This window comes from Hakea prostrata, chromosome 1, assembly GCF_041222555.1.
Source record: "Hakea prostrata isolate BN-2017 chromosome 1, UWA_Hpros_2, whole genome shotgun sequence".
NCBI classification, from domain to species: domain Eukaryota; kingdom Viridiplantae; phylum Streptophyta; class Magnoliopsida; order Proteales; family Proteaceae; genus Hakea; species Hakea prostrata.
The window spans coordinates 3,425,144-3,448,950 of NC_142600.1; the positions used below are offsets into that span (position 1 = coordinate 3,425,144).

Genomic DNA, 23,807 nt, shown 5'->3' on the forward strand with positions numbered 1-23,807 from the left:
CAACTGTAAATTAAAGAATCTATTCTGCATGTCACTAATGATCCATTGCAACACTACCGGACGCTTCAGTCTTGCCTTTTAAGATATCCAATTATTCCTTCGAGAATATTTGATTTTATTTGTTATCTATAATGAATAAGCTAATTTTTTTTTTTTTTTGGGTAGAAGAATAAGCTAACCAATACCATGAAAAGTTAGATAAGCACTCCAGTTTTTTTATATTCAATACTTTTAATTGCACATTTCTTTTTTTTGTTAAACTTTTAACTGCAAATTTGTGATTTTGTTTTTGAGAGTCATCTGTTCAAGTTACTCATCAATTGGGTCCTCCATTTTGTTGCCTATATATACAGAAGAAGATTGAGACTAAATGTACCAGAGAAGTCACTAGCATCTTTGGTCTCCCGAGTCCCAACATTCAAGGTCGAGAGAGAGATGGGTTCCATTGGAGTTGATCTGGAGAAGAAAAAGCCTCTTGCGGTTTGCATATATACCATTCCCAACACAGGGACATATAAACCCCATGCTCAAATTAGCAAAGCTTCTTCACCACAGGGGCTTCAGTCCAGTGGCGGAGCCACATAGGGACTGGAGGGGATCATGGCCACCGGATTTTTTAAAATTTAAAAATACCTACATATTTTCCTAATTTTTCTCACTTTACGTGTGAAATACCACTATTTGGCCCCCTCTAAAAATTAAAAATAAAAATCTAAAAGATAGATGATGGGTACAAATATCATTCTTAATCATAATCAAATGGTTATCATTAAACCCCTAATTTTAAGGAATAAATGGTTAAATTCTAATTAAAAACTAAATCACGATCCATGAATCTCTCCTTATATTCTCTCTCATATTTTCATTCATATTTATTCTCTAATGAATCTCCTCTTTTATTCCTATTTCTTTTCTCTTTTTTCCTCATACGTCTCACAAAATATTGGAGTAGTTAGCAGACATTGGAATTTTTTGAAATCTTCTCCACAGTTAGTTATCAGTATTCACTCTCTCTCTCACACATTCACCACGATTTTTCTAATATTCATTTAATATAGTATAATTTTATTTTATTTTATTTAGTTGTTCTTTCTTTCTCCTAAAATTTGATTTTACTAATAGCAATTTGAATCTCGTTAGAATTCAACTATAGATTTTATCAGATCTAATCATAATCATTGATTTTTTTTTTAGTCCTTAAACTTTTTTCTAAAATTTCATTCATATTAATGAAAATTCAAATCTCCACTTAGAATTTTAGCTTAATTTACCTAAATTTTTAATGTAGGCCCCACATGTCAAAATATAATACAATTTTATTAGATGGGACCCACGGTGGGTTCCACATTGGCCCAGGCATATTCGCCCCCCCCCCAATATTCAATCATGGCTCCGCCCCTAACTTCCACATAAACCACTCTTCAAGCCGCCGAGGAAAATGGAGTCCCTGAAGTGTTGTTCTGGACCACCAGCGCCTGCGGCTTCTTGGCCTACATGCACCTTCCCCATCTCATGGAAAGAGGAATTACACCTGTCAAAGGTATAGCTGGCTAGTAATCTACAGACTCAAATTAGAGCTCATTTAATTTCTCTTGGACGTCTCACCAATGCAATTTTCTGCACTTAATTTTTGTTGCAGTAACAGACGAAAGCTGCCTATCCAATGGGTACTTAGACACTCCTTTGGATTGGATTCCAGGGATGAATGGTATGGTATCTGTCTTAGGGACATCCCCAGTTTTCTTCGACCTACCAATCCGTCAGATGTCATGTTTGGCTTTTTTAAAGGAGAAGTTGGGAGAGTAAGCTCATGCTATAATTTTAAATACATTTGATGACCTCGAGAAGGAGGCTTGGATATCATTGACTGGATTCATTGTCAATGATGTTGCCTCGAGTTTACAGCTTGGGCCCTCTTCCGTTGATGTTAGATCAGATTAAAGATGACATAAGTCTGAAGTTCAGTGGGTCCAATCTATGGAAAGAAGAATCTGGGTGTCTTGAATGGCTTGAATTCCAAAGAGCACAATTCAGTGGTTTATGTTAACTTTTGGAGCATCACAGTCATGACGACTCAAGAGCTCGTGGAGTTTGCATGGGGCTTGCTAATAGCGAGCAGACGTTCTTGTGGATCATAAGGCCTGATGATGTTGTCGGTGACTCGGCCATTTTGCCTACTGAGTTCCTAAGCCAAACCAAAGAGAGAGGAATGCTTGCAAGTTGGTGCCCATGCCACAGGAGGAAGTGTGTCGGCCCCCCCCCCCCCCGCGGCGCCCCCCCCCGGGGGGGCCCCCCCGTGTTGCCCCGTTTTGGTCATTTTGACCTGAAATTTGATGTGTAGCCTAATTTGAGGCTAATAAACACATTGGTAGTGTTATTTTGATCTAAAACATTACCTAAACTAATGTTCTTAATCGACCCATGTCTTACTATACGCGGACGAAAGCCCGAAACTAAAACCTAAAACTCATAAACCAAATCATATAAAGTCTACAATTCATTGTACAAATCTGTAATACATAAAGTCATCCAACCATATAAAATCTGAAACTCTCGGTCTCGGTACCAAATCTTGTGCCTAGGTGGATCGAATTCCTCGACTTCGTTGTCTCCATTGATGCCCCCCAACAAATTCACATACTCATCCCATCTCATACGATATTGAAAATTGTCTAAGTAATCATTCACTGAGTTCTATAGCGGTCATCTTCATTGCCGTGAGAACTCCAATTTGAGGGAAGTGAGAATAGGGCCAAGGAACGCATCTTGCATGCCATCGGATGCCCTTGTTGGTACGAATGACTCGATTGTGAAAGAGAGAGAGGGACATCATAGCTCCCATGATACGAAGAACTGGAGGGGACACCATAGCTCCCATGATACGAAGAATTAGAGGGGTTACTAATTCCCATATCATCGTCCATCCGAAGGAGGGAGAGGGACACCATAATTACCCGTAGGCCAATAACCTGGTGTGGAGCCTACGGACTCATCCAAGCTCATGGACCCCATTGGCGCAATCGCCGCATCCCAAGGATTAACATAGTCATGGCCGCTCTCCCTCGATGGTGGCTCGGCCTCGTATCGGGATATTGACGACCACGCGATACTCACCACCATGATCATAATCCCGAGTGGCATGATCAAAATGACTCTCCCCGGTGTATGCGGGTGGGGGCTCTGTGTCTCTGGTAGTGGAACATGTATACGCTCTCCAATTCCTCCACCACCACCACCACCACCACCACCACCACCACCACCACCACCACCACCACCACCACTACCACCACCACCACCATCATCATCTCCACCGGTCGACTAGGCGAGAGTGTGTCATCGGGAGTGTTGTCCTGCGGCTCCTCCGTGCCTGGTGCCATCATCCAATCCTCATCGGCGGTGGCGCTGCCTCTGCATGTGCCGACCCTCTTCGGTGGCCATATACTCACCCACATTAACCCCTGCAGCTTGAGCTAGTTCGGGTCGGGCCTCCCTCCGGAGTTGGTCCAATACCGGCTCACCCCCGTCCAACATCCTTGAGTGAGGGGATCTTGGTCATCTTCGGCAACATCAAATATATCATCGAGATTGATGTATTGCCTTTCATTACGAGCTTTGCTCCCCGGCATATTGCGGCTTCAACCTCATATTATAGTGAATAAATACGAGGTCATTTAGAGGCTGGCTTCCCAACCGGTTCCTCCTCCGGGAGTGGATCATGCTGAATGTACTCCAATTCCTCTCACATCCGAGAGCGAGCAAGTCCGAGACAGGATCCTGTCGCCAATCTTCGTAAGTTTGATGAACTATTGCCATAGAGATACCACCATTCATTGCATTATCACAAAAACATTAAGTTAGAAACTCAAAAGTCAAAAGACTCAAAACATTTATGCATCTAAGCCCTAAGGATCTAACTATATAAGTATCTAACCTGGATCCATGGTTTCTGCCCCGTCTGACACCAGCTCCACTAAAAGACCCAAATGCATCTCTAAACAATTTGATCTGCAATAATACAATCATTAGTATTGATTGGTTATCTAAATTATTTAAACAATTAATACAACTCACTAATCGTTTGAAATTCCCAATGTCTCACCTCATTGTGGCAAAATGATTGGACCATCTCATACGGCTCCAACTTCGTTATCACTGTATCGGGGCATCCAATAGGTTTGTGTCCAACCCTAAATGTTGACTATATTGATACTTAGGGTTTAGAAAATATCTGCATAATTAAAAAAGCTTAAAATTAGTACCAACTACCAAAGTACCAAACCTACAATCTACAAGCCCACAAGTCTACAAGACTACAAGTCTACAACTACAAATCAACAACCGAATATTTACTTACCGGCCCTATGAAGAGGATGCATCGGATGAGGTCCATCGGCATCGACAATATCTAAGAAAGCCCGATGTCCTCTAGGGTTTTTTGCCTTTATAGCATCCTTCATACGCTCAAGGGATGCATACAAGTGTGGCATAGTGGGTCCCCTCAAGGAAGAGTCCACCAACGCAAGACCTTTACTATAGGATCTATGGTGGCAACACTACGATAACACATCTCCGGAAATCATCGGATGATATGTGTGCGGGGGGCCATTGGTCGTCTTGAATTATCACAAACCATTAAGTCAATAGACAATAAATATCATACAAGATAATCATAAACTCATAATATAAATATAATAATTTATAAGATGAAATAGTAGATAGTTATCTTACTTGGATCGACAATCAAACCACTCGCGATGCAAACATGGATCGAGGCCGACTTCTTATCTTGCATCTGCTCAAGGCGACGAAATTTGTCGCAAATCTTGTCGGACAGTGCACCAACTCACCTCCACATGATCTCCGCATCATTGCCAAAGCAACGTTATGATTGTAGATGAAGTTGGTTACTGTCTTGCACTCTCAACGGTGTTGTGGACAATGCTGATTTTTCCAATGTCCTTGACATTAGGTCAATTGAATGTGCGGCACAAGGTGTCCACATAAGGTTATAATCGGGTGAAGCCATCAACACTCACCGGCCTTCTTATAGTTGGAGCCATTGTCGGTGACAATTTGCACCACATTCTTCCTACCAACACAGTCGATCACATCTGCGGGAGACCCATGATATATCGTGGTCTTTGTATGACCGTAGCATCCCGATTTCAAGAAAGGCAGTTCTCCAATCACGGTATACCATGAAGTTGATGATGGACTTTCTCGTCGGGGGTCCATCCATCGGACATGATGGTGCATCCATAAGTATCCCAAAAGGGTTTCATACTATCAATATACTCCTGGCTCTTGCTTCTCCTCTTGAAGGAGGGTGGTCATCAACTCGTAGGGTTGGGACCACTATATCCGAGGCGCCGCTGCAATAGTATCAATCATATTCGTATAGTATGGACCTGTCTGTGTTCTGGGATGTGATTGTAATAAATCCACTTTGACATTGCCTTCTTTACCTTCTTTGCCATACCTTTCCATGCACCGGATATCTTGGGGCTGGCCCCTTTTCTCTGAATGTATCGGGATCTTGCTCCATGGTCGGGTGCGGACGGCGTGGATAATCGGATGGTTGCCGTGGTAGTGGCGAGCAGTCGAACCTGATGTATGAGGGGCCGACTCGTGATCGCCAAACATGCCAAATACACCACCCCCCCCGGAATCGGAAGGTCAGCCCCGAGGCCTAGATGGACCAGCTCGAGCTCAGCTCGGCCATATCCTGCTCGATGGTGCAATCGGCCTCGCATGGCGGCATATCCCTCTCCTGATCTCGTCACACAAGGGATCAACATCCCTATCATCATCGAATCATCCACATATGATGGGCCCCACTGCATCATCTAGTGCTCTATTGACTTTCCTTGATCATCTTTCTTCTCCCCTTTTGTTTTGTAAATCCGAGTAACTTGATTACATCTGGATGGGCCTCTGTGCATTTAGTCACATCCTTTGAACTCCCAGTGATGTGACCCTTGAACCTACGATGCCACTGAGTATATTCTTTTGTGACAAAAATTACACTCGGTTTATTTTTGTCTCCATCAATAGCCGTACAATATTGCCTTTGGTCGGTCCTCCCTCCTCTGTGATCTCTCGGGTTGTCCACGACACGTCCTTGACCCGTCCTGTCCTGTCCTCGTCCACCACAGGAAGACCGGTTCCCCTCGACTCCCACCAGCGGACATGATGACTGTTGCATTCAAATAACATTAACAAATAACAACATCATTATAATTGTTTATACTTTATACACATATAAACAATCATATATGAAATTATGAATATTGCATGTATGATATAATTATAAAAATAGCTGCCCATATCAAAACCGGCGATGAAGCCACATGGGCAACACAACCAACAGTTGAAAAATACTTATATAATTATTCCATAATTTTCAAAACATTTCCCCCATTTTTCCCTATTTTTTGCATTTTCATAATTATTGATATTTTTATTAATATCGGGATATTTTTTGAAAAATAAAATAACTTATTTTTCGGTCAAAAAATATTTCGACTCCGTGAGTCCATAGATCGGCTCACGGAGTTCCACATATGTTTTTCTATCATCATACAACCACTGTATCACTTAAAAAGTAATCATACAAGATAATCAAAATATCATTTTTTACCCACAAAAATAAAAAAATTAAATACTTTGCGGAAAAAAATTCCGACTCCGTGAAATCGTAGATCGTCACATGGTATTCAACATATATTAATTTCAAAATCATCCAACATCATATAGCATGCATTTTGTGAAAATTTACTTGGATAAGAATGGTTACCTGTTTGTGAAAAAACTCTCGGATCGTGCGAAACGACTGCGATCGACGAAACAACGTGATATCCGGCAACAAGGAAGCAAGATGTACCCGTAGATGTCGAAGATCGGACGAAAATATAGTGAAAAGTGCGAAAAATGAGAGAGAGAAGCTCGGAGAAGAGAGAGAAGAGAGAGAAATTAAAAAAAATTGAACGAAATTGGGCGAAATTCGCCGAATTGCCCTTTATCGCGGAAGTCGGCGATAAGGGGAGAGGAATATCGCGAGAAGTGGCGATTATCGACCGACTTCTCGCGATGTCGGTGTCGCTGGGGGTGTCGTATGCCCCGCACATGGGTTATCGCCGTGTGTCGGCGATATGTGCAACAAAAAAAAAAAAGGGGGGGACAAAGGAAGGGGGCGCAAAGCCTGGTTGTGCTGCTTGTATATATTTTATGGGTTCCATTTGGTTTGGTTTCATTTTAGATATCCACCTATGGTGTAATCTGGTTATCGCAGTCCAAAATCAGTCCTCTAAGGATCGAGATTTGATTCGATCCATAATCAATTTTTTTATAAATTTCTATGAATTTGAACCAGATTGGAAAACAATGTCTCTTCCAATTAATCTACAATTTAAACCAAAACAACATGCTTGGCCTAAGCGATACACATCACTTTTGGCAAAAATTCTACTGGAGACGGATCATCCAGCATTTTGAAATTGTAAATCCCCTACCTTACTGTGAGCTTTTAATACTAAGGCTACAAAATAGCCTTAGAGTCTAACTATTATAACAACCTATCTACCTCCTACTAGAAACATAACTGTAACATTTCCACTGCTTTCAAATAATGAATTTTCTTTTTAAAAAAAAACAAAAAATTCAAATTGGTTCACCCTTTTTCTGCTAAGAACTGCACCTAGCCATTTTAAATGGAACTTAACCTTATTGTTTCATTTTAATTATTAATTAATCTTAACAAGTATTTTAAGTGCCACTTGGTTTCCAATATGATTGGGCTCAAGGTTAAAGATGAACATTTTAGCCAACGTAGAAGCTGTTCTAGTGATTGAAACCAACACCTCTTAGCGAAGAGGTCGTGGGTTCTTCTCTCGCTAAGGCATATTAATATCTCCATCCCTCCCTCATTTAATTAAGCCCCTTTGAACAAAAAATAAAAAAAAATAAATTGAATATTTTAATTATTAATTAATACAAACAAAAAATTGTTTTCATCAATATTGTTGTTGAAGTTGTACAAGTAGCAAAGTTAAATTGATGAACTCGATAGTGCCCTACAACATCCTAGAATGATCTTAAAGAAGAACCCATTTAACCTCATGTAGAAAAAGATCAGTGGAAGAACCCATTTACCCTCATGTGTATAATTCTGGCAGCTTTAATTTAGAGTAAATAAGAAGATAAATTTTACATGTGAGTCCCTTGGGCAAAAACTAAAATCTTGTTGGTTTTCTTTTGCGAGAAAAATTACATCTGGGTCCAATAGAGTGGTTTTTGGAGGTGGTTTTGGTAGGGTGATGGAAGAAGTTCCCCCTTCAACCACTTTATGTGAGAGGTAAAATTGTAATTTTAAGTTTAGGAAAACTTTGTCATTTTTCAAATAAACTTAATAGCTCTCAAATGGTGTTAGTTGGCTCTGAATTTAGGTGTAATTTGTCTCTCAAAAGGGACCCAACAAGATTTTAACCTTCACTAAAGGGACTCACATGTAAAATTTTTAAGAAAATAAGATTTAGAAATTAAAATCCTCTTCTTTTTTTTTCCTCTCTTTTTTTTGTGTGTATAAATACGGGATCAAAGATCCAAGAGGCAAAAAACAAGAGCAAATTGCACTGACACCCCAAAATAGAGGGGCTTTAAAACACTAACGCCCCATTTTATGTTTAAAAAACACAGAAACCCCCAAATTTGAATTTTTATTGGATATATTTGTCAATTTTATCACTAAAAACAGTTAAATCACTGGTTATTTTTCAAAAAATTTCTATAATATATAGTGTCTAAAATGTTTCAATGATAAATTTGATAAATATATCCAATGAAAATTCAATTTTGGGGTTCTATGTGCTTTTTAAACATAAAGTGGGATGTCAGTGTTTTAAAACCTCCATTTTAAATTGTCAATGCAATTTACTCAAAACAAAATAAGTTTAAGAGGCACTTTCCAGACGTACCCCACACAAAGGTTATGGTCCCAAATGATTTGGTTTCAGCAATAACACGTGTTTCTTTCGCTTTCACCTGATATCTCAATCCAAAATCAGTCCTTTGAGGATCGATTTAATTCGACAAATCATATCTCTTTCCCGATACGACATTAAGGAAGAAAGCAGAGGGGATCTGGAATAGGTTTTGGATGTCGCTTTCATTTTACTGTTTCAGCCCATTCTGTTAACAAATTGAATTAAGGCTAATAATGGCGTGTTGGGCAATAATCCATTTAAATTAATGAACGATGCAATTTCTCTGCATGAAGCTGACCTACATCACGAAAAGTTAGATACGTGATGTAGATTATTCATTTGATGAGACTCTTCTCAGTTGGTTACTCAACCATTAATGTCTCCTGTTAGTACATGTTTAAGGTCCAACTTCGAAGCTAAAAACCGAGAAAATTTATTTGATTTGTTCATGTTATAATCAGAACCAAAAGATTCTAACATTTTCACTAATAAATATAAAAATTCAGTCCACATATTCTTAACCTCGATCATATTCAATAATTATTTTATTCGTTTCATGCATTTGGTTTGATTTCACTTTAGATATCCATCTATGGGGTAATCTGGTGATCACCTGATATCTCAGTCCAAAATCAGTCGTCTTTAAGGATCTATCGATCGATCCGATTCTATACGGATTAGTTTAGGAAAACAATATCTCTTCTCAAAAGGAATCTGGACTCAGTTTTGACACCTTCTCATGCATGGGTAATGGGTTACTTACATCAAAGTTCAAACACATACATCACTTTTGGTTTACTCTTTCAGTTTCTTTATGTAAATAAATTGAATTTTTGAATACGATCCATAAAGTATTGTTGGGGACCTCGCCAGACTGTGCTGAGGTTGTCCAAAGTCCTGCCCAAATTCAGGCTTGAAGTGTTGTAGTTGCTGGTTACTATATATGAAATATTAGTGGCACCGTATCAAGAGGTTCAGACTTATGAAACAACGGCAAGTGTTTGATTTTACAAGTGATATCAGAGTTATGAGGTCTCTACTAGTAGCAGTAGAACGGTAAAAGCAATGATTGTCATTTATGAAAAATAAATACACATAGAGGGAATTGATTGTTGGCTTTGTACTATCGGTCTTAGTTAGTTGTGTGTAGGACCGTAGCCAATTAAAGGGAACTTAACCTTCACCCTTCCATTTTGATTATTAATTAATAGAAACAAATATTCTAAGTGCCACCGAGGTTCCAATATGATTGGCCACAAGGTAAAGATGGACCGGTAAGAAACTGCTTTGTATGTTGGGGAAAAAAAAACTGCTTTGTAGAAGGAATCTACTTAATATCAAGGACTAGGCACATGAATGAGCTTCTAGTAAAATGACAGCAGTCTCCCATGTAGCTAAAGGGCTAAAAATTTAAAGGAATTTTTATTTGTTACGGCAACATGGTTTTGGTTTTGATTGTGCAACGTAAGCAAAATCACCGAATAGTTGAGATTCAAATGATGGAGATTTACCGGTAAATATTGATTTTTATTTTTACATTTTAAGGGCATAAATTTTATTAAGTTACAAAAATTCAAGTTCCTCATTTATCCGATAACCAAAACCCCTCTCGTTTTGCTTTTTCACGTCCATGTGTTTTGGAAACATGATTTAAAAAAAATCAGAGCACTCCAGAGATATAACCCTGTTATCTCATCGGTAGCTATCGCAAATAAAAATTTAATTGAAAGAGGTCATGAATTCAAACACCAATCTCTCCAAACTTAATCTATGACGATGCAACAAAATAGAAGAAAATAAAAGAAAGAGAACAACAAAAGATGGCACAGTCCTGCATTGACAAGTGGGCAAGTGGGCAAGTGGTGAATATTAAGGTGTGGCTACTATTTGCTTGTGGTTGTCCATTTCTTCTGTGTTTTTAAAAATCACCAAGAAAGGAGTTGCAGAGAGAAAGCACTCAGAAAAGACAGAACGATGGAAGTGCAGAAGCCTCACGCAGTTTGTATCCCATTCCCAGCACAGGGTCACGTTAATCCTATGCTAAAGCTTGCAAAGCTTCTCCATCGCAGAGGTTTTCACATAAGCTTTGTCAATAGCGAATTCAATCACGAACGTTTACTCAAGTCAAGGGATCCATGCTCTCTCAATAGCTTACCTGACTTCCAATTCCATACCATTCCAGATGGTCTCTCATCACCTGAAATCGATGCCACACAAGACATCCCAGCCCTCTGCTACTCCACCAGCACCACTTGCTTACTTCCCTTCCGTAACCTTCTCTCCAAACTCAACTCCACACCCGACATCCCTCCTGTTACATGCATAATCTCTGATGGTGCCATGACCTTCACTCTTCAAGCTGCCGAGGAAATTGGAGTCCCAGAAGTATTGTTCTGGACCGCCAGCGCCTGCAGCTTCTTGGCCTACATGCACTTGCGCCATCTCATGGAAAGAGGACTTACACCTCTCAAAGGTACGTTTAGCGAAAACCATGAGAAAATCAATCACTTTTATTTTTATTTTATTTTTATTATTCTGCTCCGACATATATATAGTAATTTCTCACTTGTTTAATATTGTAACAGATGCCTGTTGCTTGACTAATGAGTATTTAGACACCCCCATTGATTGGATACCTGGGATGAAGGACATTCGTTTCAGAGATCTTCCTAGTTTTGTTCGAACCACGGATCCAAACGATTTCATGGTCGAATTTGCCAAGGGAGAAGTGGGCAGAGCTCCAAAAGCTGCAGCAGTAATCTTTAACACCTTCGATGGCTTGGAGCAGGACGTATTGAATGCACTCTCTGCGATGTTACCTCGGGTTTATAGCATCGGTCCTCTCCAACTGATGCTGAACCAAATTGATCAAGGCGAGAGTTTGAAGTCGATTGGATCCAATCTGTGGAGAGAAGAACCAGCGTGTCTCGATTGGCTTGATACCCAAGAACCCGGTTCAGTCGTTTATGTGAATTTCGGGAGCATCACGGTAATGACACCTGAGCAAATGCTAGAGTTCGCATGGGGACTCGCTAATAGTGAACAAGCTTTCTTGTGGATCGTAAGACCAGATCTGGTGGTGGGAGAGTCGGCGATGTTGCCACCTGAGTTTCTGAGTCGTACGAAAGAGAGAGGCCTTTTGGCAAGTTGGTGCTCACAGGAAAAAGTTCTCAACCACCCAGCAGTGGCTGGTTTCCTGACGCACAGTGGTTGGAATTCAACGCTGGAGAGCATATGTAGTGGAGTGCCATTGGTGTGCTGGCCTTTCTTTGCCGACCAGCAAACAAACTGCCGGTATTCAACAATTCACTGGGGAATCGGAGACGAAATCGACAACAATGTGGGGAAGGAAGATGTCGAGAGACTTGTAAGAGATTTGATTGTGGGTGAAAAGGGGAAACAGAGAAAGGCCAAGGCCATGGAATGGAAGAAGAAGGCAGAGGAGGCAATTGCTCCTGGTGGGTCTTCTTTCGTCAATTTCGACAACGTGGTGCACCAGGTGCTCTGCTTCCGTAGATAGATTTCCTTCCCTTCCCAACTCCCGAGGCTCGTTCACTCGAGACCTCGATTGTTGCGCCGATTTGTCGTTTTCTCATTTCTGTCTTAATTATTAATAATAATAATATTATTTGTTGTCTTTTCAATCGCTTTCCCCTCCTTAATAGCTTTGCTGTCCTAACGACTGCGCCCGGTACGAAAGCTGGATCAGGGATCAGACGGCATTAATTAGCTTAGCAGGGCACATGTGGGTCCGACAGCTCAAACGTTTCAATGATGACAAATTGCCCAACTCTTATCTAAAAAAAAGGGAAAAGCAAAAACTTACCAAACGTGATTAAAATTTTCTCTTTTGGAGAACCTAGCGAACCTTCGTGAGGCATGGTAGCAAGGAACGATCGCCCGGTTCGCTACCCAGCGAACCGGGCGATATGGCGAAATCTCGCCGAAATCTCGGCCTGGTTTTTTTAAATTTCAAAATAAACCTGCAGCGGTGCGATTACCCATGTAATATAAATATAAAATTGATAAAAATAATATAAAAAATAATTACAAAATGGGTGAGGATTCATGTAATAAATGCAAAGTTGAAAAGTACAAAAATAATATAAAAAGTTCTTATAAAAAGTACAAAACGTCATTCAATCATATAAATGTATAATATAATAATATTATTTAAACGAAAATCTGCTTTTAACTCTCTCTCTCTCCCACCTTTCATCGTCTCTAACATCTCCGGCCACCTCTGCAAGAATTTTTTTCCCTTTGCAAGCTTTCACTCTCTCCTTTTCTCTATTTTTTCTCACGGCGACGCACAGTCGGAGACTGCCGGCGGCGATAATCGGCGAAATCTAACTCATCTCGTTTCGGAGCAACCTTTCGGTTCGCTGATTAACGAAACTGGCGAATTTCGCCGAAATTTCCTTCCATGCATGGTAGATCGATTATGTCGGATATATACACCTGTGTCGGCAGAAAGGGATAGGAAAAAACGTGGCGAAATTTTTCATAAGTCAAAATGTTATATCGCCAAGAAATCGACCATATGTCACATTATCACTCAACTTTCAGTTTTTTTATAATTATTTACTATATTTTATATTATTTTCTCTCTCTTTTCTAAATTTCTATCCTCGCCTGGGCGCATAGAACTTTTACATCCTCCGAAGATATTGTCCACAAACTGTAGTTAGGGCCGGATTTTTATCTGCTCCAGCTTGGAGATGCTTCAGTCCCGTCATGTTTGCCATTGGATAATAAACATCTGTCATATATCAATCCTACGGTTATCCATCCTCCAACGCTTAACCATAGTTAAATCTGACTCACCTCTCCTAACTAATGTTAGTCTTTTCCTTCCTCTCTCTCTCTCTCTCTCTCTCACCATTGTTTTCGTTTGAGTATCTTCCTGTGCTTTCTCCGTCTTGGACTCCGGCATCGGTACAATTGCATTGGACCCTCGAGCAGGGTGTAGACCAGAAGCATCATTTTTAAAACTTGATTAAATATATTTCTATAGAAACCGATGATAGTTGCTTATATTTAACAAACTCATGACCTGAAGCATTCTTGAAAATAAAATCTACAAATCCAAACATTTATGAATGGACAAAAAAGAAAAAAAAAGGAGGAGAAATGAGAAATCAGCAACTCCTTTTCTCTCTTTTATTATCTTTTTCTAAAAGCTCCTCTCTATCTCTCTTCTTTTTCTTCCTTTGATGCTTCCAGATCAAGCAAAAACTAAAATCGTCCAGCTATCCCCACCCCTGTAAATTATTTTTCAAAATCATTCTCCAGTTAGGTTAAGCCTGAAAGAGAAATCCAGCCCCAATCAATCGTCACTGACTTTTTTCTCCATGCCAAGTCTAGATGAAGAAAGGGTTTTGAAGAAAGAGTTAAGAAGGGACGGAGGTCAAGCTGGACAGTTGTGCCTTCAATGTAGGTCTGAGAGAGACTGTAAATTTCAATTGGGTTAGCTCTTTGCTTGTTAATGAGCTCTGTTTTAGATATGATAAATCAATAAAAACCACCATTCAGTCGTGAACGAGATGAGGAACGGCGGTGATGGGCACTGGGAACTCGGCACTGGGCAGGAATATGACTTAAGGAAGAGAGACAAGCAGAGAGAAACCACAGTTAAGGTTGGTGAGTGAATCGTAAATATTGATCGTTGGATTTTAAAGTTACACGCGTCAATTATTTAACGGAGGACAGGAGGAAACTTGAACTTGTCAGTACTGGAGCGGATAAAAATCCGCTAGGGCCTCCATATTTGTCTCTAATAAAATGTAAAACATGAGCCTATGTACTTGTATACATTGTTGTAATTATGTAGTAGCGTTATATCTTGTAATTGTATAATAAATTGTAGACTTTAGTACTTATCTTCACTAATTGTGTGTTTATATTATCTTTACATGTTTACATTGGTTTATATAAGTTTTTTAAAATTTCAATTTAACCTGCATATAACCAAGTATATGCAATCAAAAACATTAGTTTAGTTGATGTTATAGGCCAAAATAATGCTTCCAGTATATTTGTTGGCCCCAAATTAGATTACACAACAAAATTTATGCTAAAATAACATTAAATACCCCCAAGTCTATGGTCAATTTTTCATTGACACCTTACCAAAAATCAGCGACATTCATGTCAGTGGTGTCAACAGCCATCGACATGCTGACGTTAGACGACATTTCCAACCTTGTTTCATCCATGTGTTTCCTGTTGGACAAAAAGAACAAAGCGTTAAAGCAAATTCTGTAGATGATACAAAATTACATATTTAGTTGTGAGCAAAATGGCTAAAAAATCAGCATGTAATTAGTCTCCACTACTCCATGGGAGAAGGAAAGGAAAGAAAGGATTTTGTGAAAAAGTGATAGTGGTGGGTCCCACTTTTTACTTTTTTCAATTTTCCCACAAAGTCTTTGATTCAAGGAAGATTGTCTCTCATTTTCCCACACATGCAACCAAACAATCTACCATTTTGAAATTTAAAGAAAAAGTGAAAAATCTATACTTTTTCAAGAATTTTTCCACCAGACCTTTATTCTAACAAACAAACGCAGCCTAAGAAAATGTTATCGTAGCTCCTCAATGTCATCTAAGATGGTTTGAACGGTTGCGAAAGTGTCGAAGTCAACAATATTGAGGTAGCCAAAACCCTTTAGATTGGGAAATGTGAGAACGGCTGTTTTTGCGTTCATTTCAACTTGGAGGATGGAACCGTTTACAAAGTAAAATCTTACAAAAAAAGATAAAGAAAAAATAGTAGTAGAATAAAAATAAAAATCCAAATCAACTATCCACGTGGAGATCCCCCATTTTTTTCTTCTGACAATGTTGTTTCTGTCAGTGTCACTATCTTGCATAATTATTTAGAAAACTATTTCTGTAAACAAGAAACAGAGAATCTCAACCAGCAATTCACGTGGAGGTCCCTGTCATTTTTCCTGAAAATCTTGTCAGGTTTTTTTTGGTAGGATTCTGAAAATCTTGACCGTCAATGTTATTATCATGGAAAGAAATTTCGGCGAATTTCGCCGAAATATCGGCGAAATTCGCCAGTTTCGCCCCCCGGCGAAACGAAACCAGGGGGCGAAACGAGATGTATAAATGGTTGCCGGAAAATCGAAATGTCGCCGGAAAATCGTCGATTTTCCGGCGAATCAAACGAAAATTGCCGGATTTAGTGCTGTTTTTGCCGGATCGTTGAAGGAGATGGAGAAGAAGAAGAAAGAAAGAGAGAAACATAAATAAACTGAAGAGTAATACCACAGGTGGTGCTGTTTTTGCTCGATCGTTGAAAGAGATGAAGAAGAAGAAAGAAAGAAATAGAGAAAGAGAAAAAAAAACACAGTGAGACAGATCTTGGCTTGCAGCGGCGAACCATCAAAATAGCAGCAGCGGCGAACCATCTGAGTAGCAGCGGCGAAGCATCCATTAGAGTTGCAGCGGCGTCGAGAAGAAGAAATGAGAAAGAAACGAAAACAAAACCTGAAATTTCTGAAGTGCAGGTTGAATAGAGTTTATTATTTTAAAATAAATCACGTTGAAGAGGGTTTTGTTTATTTACATTAATGGGGAGACAAGCATTTAATGCTGTTTTGTCTTTATCTCACCTCAGTATTTGGAAGTCAGAAGACTCAGAACTCAAAATAAAAAACCTTTTTGGGCGAAATCTCAAAGCCCAAGTTCGGCGAAATGTAAGCGAAAATTCGTCATTTCGCTCGGTTCGCTGCCCAGCGAACCGGGCGAAACGAACGAAATTTCTTTCTTTGGTACTTATTATATTAAGTTTGTTACCTGGATTAAGAAAACGAGTTCCCATATTTCTACTCCACCTTATCGCTGCTCGAAGGTGAGCCCCACCTTGTCGTTACCTGATGTTACTGGCTTCCAAAATATTTAATTTATTAAAGCTCATAAATGTAGGTTAAATTGCAGGATTAATTACTTCGAAGTTTTTTGTTTTCTTTATAAAAATAGTTATTCAATGTTTCGATTAATAAAATCAGCTAAAACCAATTTTTATTTACCAAACTAATGAAAGCAGTAATTTTTCTTTTCTTTTAATATTTTTATCCTTATAACTAATTATACTATTACATTAGACAACTATGAAAATAATGGGAAGACTAACGCAGATTACTTGATTGGTAAGACCAGTAGCTCTTAGCGAAGAGTTTGTGAATTTGACCCTTGTTAACAACAATATATGATATTCACAATATAGATTTATCATGATGTATGTAAATATAAACAGAACTTCAGTTCTGTGTTTTTTAATTTCATTTAAAGGTTGTGCAACTTAATTGAAGATTTATTGACAAAGATGGTAGTGTCGACTAAGCTACCGACAGTCTCAAACGCAGCAAATCTTTCCTTCTTCACATGTACAATTAAAGAGTCTTTTACTGAAAAACTGTTTAATTAGTCGTTCGTCAGAGGTGATCAAATTAATGCCAGCCCCACCACGCACAAAATCACACACATCCACATACTTGATCTTCCATTATTATGATAAAATTATAGAAATGAAACTGGTCCATCATCTCCAAAATCTGTTGGAACTTAGAACTTGGAATCAAAGACAAATGAAGGAGGGACCAGAATCCTCAGCAGGATATACTCTGTTATAATGATTTTTTTTTTTTTTTTTTAATCATGACCAACTCTGCTATCTTGGGTGGTAGGTCACTTGATTCAGCTGAGACCTTTGGGAGTGAAGCCACGACTCTGAGAGAGAGGGAGAGATGGGTTGTGTTGCAGGGGAAGGGAGACTGGTTTCTGCTGGGGTGGAAGAGAAGAAGCTTCATCACGCGGTTTGCATACCATACCCAGCCCAGGGCCACATAAACCCTATGCTTAAAGTGGCAAAGCTTCTCCACCACAAAGGTTTTCACATCACTTTCGTCAACACTGAATTCAATCACAAACGCCTACTCAGGTCAAGAGGCGTTGGTTCTCTCGAGGGCTTACCTGATTTCCAATTCCGCGCTATTCCAGATGGTCTCCCACCATCTGAAATAGATGATGATGTCAACCAAGACCTCAAAGCCCTCTGTCTCTCAACACGAAACACATGCTTAGTTCCCTTCCGTAAACTTCTTTCCGAACTCAACACCACACCTGATATCCCCTCTGTCACTTGCATAATCTCTGATGGTATCATGAGTTTTACCCTCGAAGCTGCAGAGGAAATTCGAGTTCCAGAGGTATTGTTCTGGTCGCCAAGCGCTTCTGCCTTCATGGCCTTCATGCACCATCCACATCTCATACAAAAAGGCCTTATACCTCTCAAAGGTACTTCAAAACTTATGGGTTAACGATCAAAATATTCAAAATTCGATTGGATTTTAGATTGGGTAGTAATTAATTTTGTTCAGCTTTCTTGTCTTGTGATAGACGAGAGTTACTTGATTAATGGGTATCTGGATACCCAGATCGATTGGATTCCTGGAATGAAAGGCATCCGTTTAAGAGATCTTCCCAGTGTCATTCGAACTACAGATCCAAACGATCTTGTCCTTAACTTCATGAAGGAAGAAGCGGCAAGAACTCCAAGAGCATCAGCAATCATTCTAAACACCTTCGATGCCCTGGAGCAACAAGTTTTGAATGCACTTTCTGAAATGTTGCCTCCGGTTTACAGCATTGGTCCTCTACATCTGCGGCTGAACCAGATTCAAGACGACAGTTTGAAGTCAATTGGGTCCAATCTATGGAGAGAAGAACCGGAGTGTCTTGATTGGCTCAATACCAAAGAACCCGGTTCAGTTGTTTACGTGAACTTCGGCAGCATTGCAGTTATAACGCCTCAGCACCTGATAGAGTTTACGTGGGGGCTCGCTAATAGCGGACAAAACTTTTTGTGGGTTATGAGACCAAATCTGGTGACTGGTGACGACTCGGTCGAGTTGCCTCTGGAGTTTGTGAGACAAACAAAAGAAAGAGGCTTCTTGGTAAGTTGGTGCCCGCAAGAGGAAGTGCTGAACCACTCAGCCTTGGGTTGTTTCTTGACCCACTGTGGTTGGAATTCCACACTGGAGAGCGTTTCTAGTGGAGTGCCACTACTATGCTGGCCTTCTTTTGGAGATCAACAGACGAACTGCTGGTGTTCGTGTGTTCAGTGGGAGATTGGCGAAGAGATTAACAATGACGTGAAGAGAGAAGACGTTGAGAGGCTTGTGAGGAAGATGATGGAGGGAGAAAGGGGAAAGGAGATGAAAGCAAAAGCAACAGAATGGAGAAAGAAAGCAGAAGAGGCAATTGCTCCTGGTGGGTCTTCCACCTTCAATTTTGACAACTTGGTAAACCAGTTACTTCTTACCACAGCTAAAGATTGATGATATATATCAACTAAATAGTTTTAGTGTGTTGGAAGATGAATTTAATTCTAGCTAGCTAGCTAGCTGTAAAGAACCAATTAGCAAGAGAATAATCAATTAAGTACTTCCTGAGTCGTATATATAGTCTTAATGTTGCCACATGTCATATCGTCGTCTCGTAGGTCAATAATATAATTTGATTCATCAAAGCCTTCTAAGGGTGAATATACAATTCTCATAATTTGAGAGTGCAAGCTTCTGCTTTGAAGCTGAGTTTGGAAAGGGTGAATTCGAATCTTCTAACTATCAAGTTAGAGAGACCTACATTTTTCTCATACATCTCTATCATATATGGAAGAGTGGTGGGATCCATGTGGGTTACGGGTGTCAATTTTCAATCCGAACCGGTCCAAACCGATCCTTAATGGGCCGTAATTGGGCTGAGGGTCCTCAGCCCGAACGGTTTCGGGCTGGCCCGGCCCAACCCGTTAGTCTTTTACATAAATAAAATTAACATATTAAATGTAAGTAATTTTTTTTGGTATTGTTTAAATGTAATTAATAATCCATGAATTTCAATGTTTGAGACGTTGAGACTTGAGTTTGAGTAGTTGAGAGTTGAGTGTTAACACGTTTAAGTTTTAAGTTTTAACTTTTTTATTTTCAAATTTCATTTAGTTTTATTATTTTAAAATTTAAAAGTCTTAAGTGATAACTCTTAACTCTTAAGTCTTAATCTTAATCATTCACTTTTTAAATTTCAAATTTCATTTAGTTTTATTATTTTAAAATTTAAAAGTTTTAATTGGCTTAACCCTTAAGTCTTAATCTTAATGTTAACGTTGTTTCAGTTTCAGACTTTCAGTCTTTCAAATTTTCACTTTTGTGAAATCAAGCATCCGGGTTTCAAACTTCATTTTCACCATTTCATGCTAATGCTCTCACTTATCGTTGGATCTACTTGGAGTATTCATTCTCTATCTTTTGTAGTTTTGTGTGTGAGAAATTAGGATTTGGAGTTGAGGAAAAAATAAAAATAAATTTCAATATTGATTTTTAATTTAGTCCAACTGTTAGCCAAGCCGAATCCAAACCATTAGGCCAAACTGTTAGTCAACCCGAACCCAAACCGTACCAAACCGAAACTGCACCGAAACCGTTATCTTTTAAATGGGCTGGTTTGGGCTAGGGGGTTTTCAGCCCGAAACAGTTAGGCCCGACCTGAAACCGCTCCAAACCACACCGTTGACACCCCTAAATTGTGGGTCCACTAAGAGCCTTACATCTAATTTATTTTTTTAGCAATCAGATAACCGGTGGGTATTGACGTTTGCCAGATATATGGTACCTAGGACTTCTAGGTGAAAGGATATGATTTTAGTGGTTATTAATCAAAGGCATTAAAGACATAAATAAATATTCAATCAATGAAAACGATATTTATAATTATATTGATAAATTCAAAAGTGAAAATTCAAAGTAGGTAATATATGATCCCTTGGAAAAATAAAATTAATTTATTCTAAAAATTAGAAACATCACAAAAGAGTTAAAGAACATTGAAAGGAAAAAAAAAAAAAAGGAAAAAATTATTCCCAAACTTCAAATCTCAAATCTTCTTCTCGTCGTCCCAAAAAACAGCAAATGTTTTTTCTTTATTTTCTTCACTTTCTTTTTCTCTCTCTTCACCATTTTTACTCCCTATGTAGTTATCTTAATCATCATCACAGATCATTCGCTTTCCTAGAAGCAAATAAAATCTTGCTGCAAATAGAGCTTCAGCCCTGTGTTATTCGTTTTACTCTAAGGTTCGACGACTTAATTTGCAGATTTCTGGACAAAGATGGCTCTCTCAGAAAAGAATGGACACAATTCATTACCAAAAAAAGAAAAGAATAGACACAATCAAATCAATGCCAGCAACAGTACCAAGCAGAGAATCACCCACACCCACATACTAGATTTTCATTATGATAAAATTATGAAAATGAAGCTGGTCCATGCGGACTATAATGTCCAAAATGTGTTGGAATCAAAGACAAATGGTGGGACCAGAATCCTCAGCAGGCTCGGAATATACTCTCTTATGTTGATTATATTTTAACGGTCGGTCTTGAAGACATAATTCACTGGCCTATCGATCCATACATGCACGACAGATGAAACTCACAGCGTGATTAAGAAGAAAACTCACAACGTATAGGCTATTTTCTATCATGACCAACTGCTGCGTTTCTTGATTCAGGTAGCTGAGACCTTTCGGAGTGAAGCCACGACTTTGAGAGGGAGAGATAGGTCTTGACTTGTTACAGGTGAAGAGAGAATTAATGGCTTCTGCTGGGGTGGAAGAGAAGAAGCTTCATCACGCGGTTTGCATACCATACCCAGCCCAGGGCCACATAAACCCTATGCTTAAGGTGGCAAAGCTTCTCCACCACAGAGGTTTCCACATCACGTTCGTCAACACTGAATTCAATCATAAACGCTTACTCAAATCAAGAGGGCCTGATTCTCTCAAGGGCTTACCTGATTTCCAGTTCCATACGATTCCCGACGGTCTCCCACCTTCTGATATAGATGTCAACCAAGACATGACAGCCCTCTGTCACTCAACAAACAACACATGCTTGGTTCCCTTCCGCAAACTTCTCTCCGAACTCAACACCACACCCAACATCCCCTCCGTCACTTGCATAGTCTCTGATGGCATCATGAGTTTTACCCTTGAAGCTGCAGAGGAAATTCGAGTCCCAGAGGTACTGTTCTGGCCTCCCAGTGCCTGTGCCTTCTTGGCCTTCATGCATTATCCCCATCTCATAGAAAGAGGCCTCACACCTCTCAAAGGTACTACTACTCCAAAACTTATGGATTTTTTAGATTTGGTGGTTGTTAATTCTTTTCTGCTTTTTTCTAGCAACCAACTGATCAGCTAAATTGTGACAACTCATCTTGTCTTGTAACAGACGAGAATTGCTTGATAAATGGTTATCTGGATACCCAGATCGATTGGATTCCTGGACTGGAAGGCATCCGTTTAAAGGATTTTACTAGTTTCATTAGGACTACAGATTCAAACGATTTCTTCCTTAACTTCTTGAAGGAAGAAGTGACAAGAGCTCCAAGAGCAGCAGCTATCATTCTAAATACCTTCGATGCCCTGGAGCAAGAAGCCTTGAATTCCCTCTCTGTCATGTTACCTCCGGTTTACAGCATTGGTCCTCTACATCTGCGGTTGAACCAGATCCAAGACGACGGTTTGAAGTCGATTGAGTCCAATCTATGGAGAGAAGAACCGGAGTGTTTTGATTGGCTCAACACCAAAGAACCCGGTTCGGTTGTATATGTGAACTTCGGGAGTATCACAGTTATAACGCCTCAGCAACTGATGGAGTTCGCATGGGGACTCGCTAATAGCAGACACAACTTTTTGTGGGTCATAAGACCAAATCTGGTGGCTGGTGACTCGGCCGAGTTGCCTGTGGAGTTCGTGACACAAACAAGAGAGAGAGGCCTTCTGGTAAGTTGGTGCCAACAAGAGGAAGTGCTGAGCCACCCAGCCGTGGCTTGTTTCTTGACTCACAGTGGTTGGAACTCCACACTGGAGAGCATTTCTAGTGGAGTGCCATTACTGTGTTGGCCTTTCTTCGGAGATCAGCAGACTAACTGTTGGTATTCACGTATTAAATGGGGAATCGGTGAAGAGATTAACAACGACGTAAAGAGGGAAGATGTTGAGAGGCTTGTGAAGAAAATGATGGTGGGAGAAGCAGGAAAGGAGATGAAAGCAAAAGCAATGGAATGGAAGAAGAAAGCAGAAGAGGCAGTTGCTATCGGTGGGTCTTCCACTGACCATTTTGACAACTTGATAAACCAGTTGTTTCTTGGATCCGCTCTAAAGATTGATAATATTCAATAATTTTAGCGGGTTGGAGATGAAGTTATAATCAATTAAGCATAGCATATAATTTATTTTGGTAATGATTTTCCGGGGAATTTTATTTTTCTTAGATTTGTTTCTGTTTGTTTGATATTGACAGTTTAACATTAAAAACTATGCATTCGGTAATGTCACTGTCCTAGGAGACCAATTTTTAAACAAAATCATTTTTTTATATTTTTGTACTAAAATATTGTTTTTACTTTGAAATACCGTTTTGAAAATATTTCTAAAACATTATTAGAATAAATTGGTGTTTAATAAATTCATTCAAAAGTTTTAATCAGGACCAATTTTATCACCTTCGTTTCTATCATTTGGTAAAAACACATTTTTGATGGCCTGCAAAACGCTTTTTTCATACTACTTTTCTGACCGGTTCATTCTTAAATTACAGAAGAATAAATCATTTTAACAAACGTCTCTAACTCATTTTTCGGTTCCGAAATAACACAAGAACGCCAAAAACATTTTTAAGAAAATTACCAAACGCTCTTAAAGGGACCACCCCAATTACGTGAGTCTTCCTACCATTAATAATTAAAATCGCAATCC

General features: G+C 39.4%; 3 protein-coding genes and 1 pseudogene across 3 annotated transcripts; all 4 read left to right on the top strand.

Moving 5' to 3' along the window:
- The first annotated feature begins 1,413 nt into the window (after window positions 1-1,413).
- LOC149026710 (7-deoxyloganetin glucosyltransferase pseudogene) lies at window positions 1,414-7,277 on the top strand (annotated as a pseudogene).
- A 3,634-nt stretch (window positions 7,278-10,911) lies between these two features.
- LOC149026711 (7-deoxyloganetin glucosyltransferase-like) lies at window positions 10,912-12,578 on the top strand. Its single transcript, XM_089145632.1, has 2 exons — window positions 10,912-11,454; window positions 11,567-12,578. Exons 1-2 carry the CDS (start codon window positions 10,956-10,958, stop codon window positions 12,499-12,501), a joined length of 1,434 nt encoding a protein of 477 aa, XP_089001758.1. The 5' UTR covers window positions 10,912-10,955; the 3' UTR covers window positions 12,502-12,578.
- A 5,104-nt stretch (window positions 12,579-17,682) lies between these two features.
- On the top strand, window positions 17,683-19,341 carry LOC149026712 (7-deoxyloganetin glucosyltransferase-like). Its single transcript, XM_089145642.1, has 2 exons — window positions 17,683-18,290; window positions 18,393-19,341. The coding sequence occupies exons 1-2, from the start codon at window positions 17,741-17,743 to the stop codon at window positions 19,331-19,333; spliced, it is 1,491 nt and encodes a 496-aa protein (XP_089001768.1). The 5' UTR covers window positions 17,683-17,740; the 3' UTR covers window positions 19,334-19,341.
- Window positions 19,342-21,433: 2,092 nt separating this feature from the next.
- LOC149026713 (7-deoxyloganetin glucosyltransferase-like) lies at window positions 21,434-23,366 on the top strand. Its single transcript, XM_089155554.1, has 2 exons — window positions 21,434-22,159; window positions 22,279-23,366. The coding sequence occupies exons 1-2, from the start codon at window positions 21,643-21,645 to the stop codon at window positions 23,229-23,231; spliced, it is 1,470 nt and encodes a 489-aa protein (XP_089011680.1). The 5' UTR covers window positions 21,434-21,642; the 3' UTR covers window positions 23,232-23,366.
- Window positions 23,367-23,807: the final 441 nt, after the last annotated feature.

Excerpts from the sequence above, each read along its gene's own strand:
- LOC149026711 (XM_089145632.1), top strand. The coding sequence starts at position 10,956 with ATGGAAGTGCAGAAGCCTCACGCAGTTTGTATCCCATTCCCAGCACAG. Across the intron at positions 11,455-11,566 it reads AGGACTTACACCTCTCAAAG|ATGCCTGTTGCTTGACTAAT; the intron begins GTACGTTTAGCG and ends ATATTGTAACAG.
- LOC149026712 (XM_089145642.1), top strand. The coding sequence starts at position 17,741 with ATGGGTTGTGTTGCAGGGGAAGGGAGACTGGTTTCTGCTGGGGTGGAA. Across the intron at positions 18,291-18,392 it reads AGGCCTTATACCTCTCAAAG|ACGAGAGTTACTTGATTAAT; the intron begins GTACTTCAAAAC and ends GTCTTGTGATAG.
- LOC149026713 (XM_089155554.1), top strand. The coding sequence starts at position 21,643 with ATGGCTTCTGCTGGGGTGGAAGAGAAGAAGCTTCATCACGCGGTTTGC. Across the intron at positions 22,160-22,278 it reads AGGCCTCACACCTCTCAAAG|ACGAGAATTGCTTGATAAAT; the intron begins GTACTACTACTC and ends GTCTTGTAACAG.